The sequence below is a fragment of the Quercus lobata genome, chromosome 1 (genome assembly GCF_001633185.2).
Source record: "Quercus lobata isolate SW786 chromosome 1, ValleyOak3.0 Primary Assembly, whole genome shotgun sequence".
Classification (NCBI taxonomy): domain Eukaryota; kingdom Viridiplantae; phylum Streptophyta; class Magnoliopsida; order Fagales; family Fagaceae; genus Quercus; species Quercus lobata.
In genome coordinates, this window is record NC_044904.1 from 25015181 (window position 1) to 25022439 (window position 7259).

The window sequence follows — 7259 nt, forward strand, 5'->3', positions numbered from 1 at the left end:
GAGATGTTAGTTTTCTTAATTGTTTGAAAACGTGCCTAACTTACTATTTTGAATGGCTGAAGGAATTTGATATGCACAATACCTCCCACGTTTTTCACACTAGGTAAACCGGTTTGACTCAAAAAAAGAAAAAGGTAAACCGGTCAAAGCTCACACTTCACACCTACCATGGCGTGACACATCAGTAATTTAGTTTAGGTAAGACAATCACTTAGCAGCTACGTTAAATTGGCTAATGTTGCAATTAGAATCAAAATCATGGGAACAGCCACATTGAGCAGAGTGGGGCCTTCTGTCTCCATAGCCTATAGTTGGTATGTCAATTCACATCCGGCTCCAACATGGGAACCATCTATGAAATCTGAATTTTGAAAAAAGAAAAAAACATAGAAGGCATGCCTCTTAAGATATGAGTATTAAATGCATTTTATCAACTCTTAGTATATATTTTCCTCACAATAAATTCAAATTTGTGCATAAATGGGGTAAACTGCTTACTAATAATCCAACGGTAATGGCATTCTTTATTTGTGAGATAAGTTTACATTTGTTGTGGCAACATGATTGGCCCTTAGGCAAATTATAATTCCTACTCACATGATTGATAAAAGAAATGTTATGTATATAATTTTTTCACAATAAATTTTATATGATAAGTTGTTATTGAGTATTACTAATGGGTAAAAAAGTAATTTTATTAATGAGTCTAGATTAGAACCTTTAACAATTTGTCACCTAGGTATACAAAAAAATTTTGATAATATTTTTCACACAAGTTGAGTTGTTAAGTTTTTACTAGTTCTCATCTAGACCTACTACTAATATAATTTTTTTACCTATTAATAATGATTAGCCACGTCAATAAGTGTCAAATTATTTATCATAAACTTTCTCCATAAACTTCACAAATCAAGGTGTTTTTAGTTGGAAAAAATTTAGTACAAAAAGCTATTACATAACTTTTTTATCACAACTTTGATGTGATCGATTATGAGTGGTGAAGTGAAAATGATGGGTCTATATGTAAGTTTTTTTTAGAGAGTTTTAACTTCTTACGTATGTTTCAAATAATTACTCTTTGTTATCAAATCAACACTCTAATTGGTTTTGGTGTAAGCGGAAATCGAACTTCATATCTCTTATTCGACCATAATAAACTATACCAATTAAACTAACTAAAACTTATAGTGCTTATGTACAAGTAATATTACTCACAATTTACCGCGTTAAAATTGTGGAATAATTTGTGTTTCTCTGAACTAGTGCCCCGATAATTTCGCCACTGCAACTACTTAAGAAAAAAAAAGCAAAAAAACAAACTGAGAACGACATTTTGGAATTTGGGAAATGGGGGAGAGGAGAAAACGACGACGGATCCGATGCAGTCAATGATCTTTTTGGTTGCGTTTACTCGGGTCATTTTCGTTCCAAATTTCCCTTAAAACCGAACTGGGGGCTGTAACCACTAACCATAAATGCCCGTGGGTTCATAAGAATTATATAAATCCCACCAGAGTGTTCTTCCCAGGAAAAGGCCTTTCACGGACTTCGCTTTCCACATTCCCAAACGGTGACACTTTCTCTCTTTTCACTTTTCCTTTCTCTCTCTATCCTGAAATCCAAACGTGTTAGCAGATCTAGGGTTTCAAATCTTTTTATTATTTTTGGTGTTTGGAATTGTCACAGTTCAGCTGCCTTGTGCGTCAACAACCTCGGATAAAATTATGTCCAAATAAGGTAAGGATTCGTAGGTTTATTTTTTTACATCTTTATTTTTTTACGTACAAAAATGTTGGGATTGGTATTTCACCATTTTGATTGATATATATATTTATAGATCCAGATATCAGATTGAAGAGAGAGAGCGAACATGAGTGAGAGCCAGAGGTTTCATCTGGGGACCATTGGGGCTTTGAGCTTGTCAGTGGTGTCGTCGGTGTCTATTGTGATTTGCAACAAGGCCCTCATTAGCACGCTTAATTTCAGTTTTGGTGAGTTCTGCCACTGCCATGGAATCTACTCTTTTGTTTTGTGATTTTGCAATTAATATAGCGTTGATCATTGGTGCTTAGATCTATGTTTTTTAATCAAAAAACAATTGTTTGAATTGATGCCTTTGGTATGGTAATAAGAACAAAACTTGGGTATAGTTTCTACCATGTGGGTGTGTTGGCCAGTAAAGTGCATGGTTGAATTTAATTGTTTGTGTTGTACTGGTCGATGCAGCCTTGTCTTTGAAAGACCTATGAGCTCTGCTTGTGGCTCAATTGACACCGCCTCCCGTAGCAAGTGCTAGGTGGAGGTTGAGGTCACGGGCTCAAGACCCATTGGGTGCGTGTGTAGCTTATCAATAACAAAAAAGAAAAAAAGATTTGCCCCAATAAGGCTTTTGTTTATTTGAAAATGTGTTGGTGTAGCCACTTATTTGTATTACTTATTTTTTAATTAATAATTTTGTGGTTTCAATGGTTGTTGAGGTTTCCAAAACCACCATGTGGGTGTGGGGTCATTGAATTTGTATCAGGGAATGTTTTACGAAGTAGATATTCATTTCTCAAAAATGGTGGTTCCTATCAATTTTTAGTGTTGTCATCTGTATTTGCTTACCACTTGGGTCTTGATGTATAGTTGAGAATACTAACCTATGATATGGCTTGGTGCAGCCACAACCTTGACAAGTTGGCACCTTCTTGTCACGTTTTGTTCTCTTCATGTGGCATTATGTTTGAACTTGTTTGAACACAAACCTTTTGATGCAAGAGCTGTAATGGGTTTTGGCATACTAAATGGAATCTCCATTGGACTTTTAAATCTTAGCTTGGGTTTCAATTCTGTTGGATTTTATCAGGTAACCTACTCTAGCTTATGGTGATTAATTCTGTGGTTTTAAGATTTAACATCATTCTTTTATCAATGGGATGATTTCATGATTGGTTTCCCATAATGTGGTGACCCCATTCTAAATCAGTAAAAAAATTTATGTGTTGGTAGTGTTTGTGTTTCAATAGTTGCATGAGATATGTCAAATTACAAAGGTTTTATTTTATTTGTTTCATGGAATGTGCATATGTGCTATGTGATCCATGCAGTCTAAATTCGTTGAGATCAATCTTTCTTGTGCTCAAACTCTGCCGTATCTCAAAATTTGATCCTTATGGATACAGACTTCTAACTCGTTGTGTCTTGATATATTATGTAGTGCAGTAGCATGCTTTTGTCCTGTCTGTTGCTTTACTCTGCCACACTTTTTATATTCCTAAATCTGTCACACTACTGTTTCTTCAATTTTAAATACTAATTTGGACATTGATTTCTGAATATTTATCTCTTTGGTTTTGTATATTAGATGACAAAACTGGCAATCATTCCCTGTACTGTTCTTTTGGAGATTATTTTCTTTAGGAAGATATTCAGGTAAGTTCAGCACATGATGTGATAGATTTTTTGTGCTTTGTTCAACATTCTTCAAATGTATATATGACTTCTACCTAATTTTAAAAACAATCACTTTAAGCTATCTGCTTTGGGGTGAATTTGACTTTGTTAGCCCAATGTATTCCTAATTATTTGTTTTGATATTTATACATCTGCTTTTGAAGCTCCTCTTTTTAACTTGACCTTGTAGCTCACTAGTAAAAATTTGTTTGGAAAGCGCATCATCCTACTTAATGGGGTTGTCAATTGTGTTTATTGATGCCCTGTTAATTTGTTCTTGTTTCTTGAACTGTCTTTCCTTGTTTCTGGTATGTAGAGTTTCAAGTTTCTTGTGCAGCCTGATATTTAGGTGGTGTTATTACACTTGTGAACACAGGCATATAGACACGCTTGCACATGTCGAAATGCATGTGCTTGATTTTATGCATTTTTATGCAATCTCCTTGTGAAAAATGTTAAATATGCTCATATGTGAAAGAGAAAGTGTAAAGAGCTGATTGATATAATTTCATTTTCTCAATGGAAACAAATTCGAGAAAAAGATGCCTTATGGTTGGTTCTCTTTAGGGGGCAGAATTCTGGGTCTTGAAGCAACAGCCAAGAAATAGCCTTGACTTTGCAAAACACGTTAGGGATGTGTATTAATTATGCTGAGAGGAAACAATTGGTGCACAGAGAAAAGGTTGAATTTGGTACAATAGAATCTCTAATGTAGATTAAAAAACCCCAAATATTTTGTAGTAAAGAAATTGGTATTAGTGACCTTCGGCCTCTTGGAAAATACCTAATCTGACTATGAAACATTTTTTATCATTGACATTGCTTGGCCTGGAGAAAATGGCCTTTGCACAAGTTGCTAAGAGTTGGGTTATAGTAGACCAACTGGCTTGAACACATTTTGCTACCAATGGACAATTTTAGCTTGGGAGTGAAGAAGTCAGCCATGAAATACTTCTGTAGTACTTCTAGAATGCAGACATACACAGTTTCTTGGTCATGATATCTAATCCTTAACATGTCTTTGTTTTATTTCCTTCTTTTTATTTCTTTTTTCTTGGGTGAAAATCTATGTATTTCTTAAGTAGCTTGTGCATGTTTATTGACTAATGCATGCCTGCCTGCCTTTGTGATTGTGTTCATCTGTGATGGTTTATCCATATAAAGTGGTTTTCTGCTTTCATAATTCTTGGTGGGGCTATTCTGCCCTGGATTTACTGTTTATGTATATTAATATTTATTTACAAATGTGTACTGATGCTTCTTTACCTCTATTACAGTAGGAGCATCCAGTTTTCCCTTGCCATCCTTCTTCTGGGCGTTGGGATTGCAACTGTGACTGATCTTCAACTCAATGCCCTCGGCTCCTTCTTGTCTTTTCTTGCAGTTATCACAACCTGCGTTGCTCAGATTGTATCCTAAACTGAACTGACTTTTTACTATGTTGGATTTTTTTGTACCTTTGATATGCATTCATGTAACTAGCAAAAGGAAGAAAGATATGCATGCATGTATGTATATATGCGTGTCTGTGTTTTATGTGTAATGCTTGCTTTTGATTCTGCATTGCACGATTAATTGTCATGTGTGTTACTGTAGGGCCCAATATTTTGTTGTGGTTGGTGAATCTGTCCTTGTTTTGTAAGAACTTAACCAGTTATTTACAGATGACTAATACCATCCAAAAGAAGTTCAAAGTATCTTCAACCCAACTTCTTTATCAGTCTTGCCCCTATCAGGCAATAACTTTGTTCGTCATTGGCCCATTTCTAGATGGGCTTTTGACTAATAAAAACGTTTTTGCTTTCAAGTATACCCCTCAAGTGCTGGTAAGAATTGAAACACTCACCAGAAACTCCCCAACCCCCTCCCCCAAAAAAAAAGCTTCTTCACCCCTTTTTGTAACTTTGTTTTCCTTTTTAATTTAACCATCCTATGTGTGGTCTTTATTGCAGTTCTTCATTGTTCTATCCTGCATGATTTCTGTCTCTGTAAACTTCAGTACATTTCTGGTTATTGGAAAGACATCTGCAGTCACCTATCAGGTCCTTGGACATCTGAAAACTTGCCTAGTTTTGGCCTTTGGCTATGTTCTACTTCATGACCCATTTAGCTGGCGCAATATTTTAGGGATTTTGATTGCTGTAGTTGGGATGGTAGTCTATTCTTACTGCTGTACCCTCGAGAGCCAGCAGAAGGCTGCTGAAGCATCTGCACCACTGACCCAGGTAACTCAACTTCTTTCCTTACCACATAATATATATATATATATATGACTTTCATATAATTTTTCTTTAGATAATTATTGGTTAAAGATTTTCCTGGATAAATTGGTTAAAGAATTAAGCAAAAGGTGGATCTCCCCACCTCCCCAAAGTCTTTGTTTCTACTTTTCTCAGTAAACTCCATATTTATTGGTTCCATTATTTCATCATACATTTCTTCTCTCTCTTTGTTCTTGCAACCCTGTAATACTATTTGCATGTGTAATGAATATGCTAAACCTCTTTATTTTCTGTTGCAGGCAAAGGAAAGTGAAGCTGATCCTCTTTTAACCGTAGAAAATGGAACAGGGATTTTAGCTGATGGTGTTGTTCCAAAAGCCCCTGTATGGAAATCAAACAAGGACCTACATGCGTAAAGCCTTTTCAATCATTGATTATTATTTTTCCATAGATCAAAATTGGTGGATAAAATAGTCCAGCGATGAAGATGTTGCTGGAAAGGCCATCCATGTGCTGCCTAGCGATGATTGATTTGGCTAGCTGAGGACTGTGTCGAATTTTCAGAGTTAAAAAGAAATAGTGCCTTCTTACATAGCAGTTTTGGTTAATAGTTCGTTATGATCAGGCTTCTCAATGGAACTTATACCAGAATTAATATGTCAATTGTATACTTTTATTTCCAAATACTAAAAAATTTCTTTATTTCTCACAGTTTAAAATTTTTATTTTATTTATTTTTAATCTCTAAAGACTATTAAAACCTTTACCAATTTTATATGCTGCCCATACCCAGCTTTTTTAAGCGTAATGAATCATACAGGTCAGTTCCAAGTATCGTTGTCTCCAGAGCAAATTGAGTGGGAAGACATTTTAAGCTCTAAATACCATGGCTTTTATCATTCACTGTTTGCACTCGTCCTAATGGTAAACGAAAGCCTATTTGCAATCCAAATGATATGAGAATACAGAATAGCTGTAATGTTAGTGACAATTATTTTCTTAAAAGAGTAATAATTTTCTCTGCCTGGTTTGACAGACAGAAAAGTGCCAACATCAAAGGAATATATCTATACCCTGCTCATTGTAATCTAATTGGCCACTCCATTAAGACTTGAAATCCCAATAATAACTCGAAAGTATTTGGAAGGATAATGAATACAAACACTACTAGCTCATGCATACATGTGTTTCAAGACGGTTCACCTTTTTTAAGTTTGATGTTATGGTCGGTTTATGCAAATAATATGCATGGGGTCAACTGAAATAATAAGCTTAGTATACAACATTTTTTACATTAGCTGATTTTATTCCAATTGGATAGTTACAATGAGAGCAAAAGGATTTGAACATATGTCTCCCGTTGAAAATATCAAACATTAATTTATATAATTTATTTGTGATTGGTATTCCATATCATAAACTGGTAGTTGGAAAAAGACAAAAAAAGAGAAAAGAAAAAAAAAGAAGCTTTTATAAGTTTACATTGTACTATCAATGTAAATTTACATTGTAGACACACAAAAATATGTACAATATGTACAAAAATATGTAAATTTACATTATACTTTATCCTTACTTCATATTTGGCTTCCTAGAAATTCA

General features: G+C 34.7%; 1 protein-coding gene across 4 annotated transcripts; it reads left to right on the forward strand.

Moving 5' to 3' along the window:
- Positions 1–1315: 1315 nt before the first annotated feature.
- Positions 1316–6432, forward strand: LOC115984703 (UDP-xylose transporter 3-like). Of its 4 annotated transcripts, none has more exons than XM_031107720.1 (9): positions 1316–1570; positions 1687–1737; positions 1838–1991; positions 2664–2848; positions 3347–3414; positions 4713–4845; positions 5100–5261; positions 5388–5660; positions 5957–6432. In XM_031107720.1, the coding sequence occupies exons 3-9, from the start codon at positions 1871–1873 to the stop codon at positions 6071–6073; spliced, it is 1059 nt and encodes a 352-aa protein (XP_030963580.1). In that variant the 5' UTR covers positions 1316–1570; positions 1687–1737; positions 1838–1870; the 3' UTR covers positions 6074–6432. The 4 variants fall into 4 exon arrangements, with proteins under 4 accessions (XP_030963580.1, XP_030963594.1, XP_030963587.1 ...); XM_031107734.1 differs by having other exon boundaries at positions 1844–1991; XM_031107727.1 differs by having other exon boundaries at positions 1692–1737.
- The last annotated feature ends 827 nt before the right edge of the window (positions 6433–7259 follow it).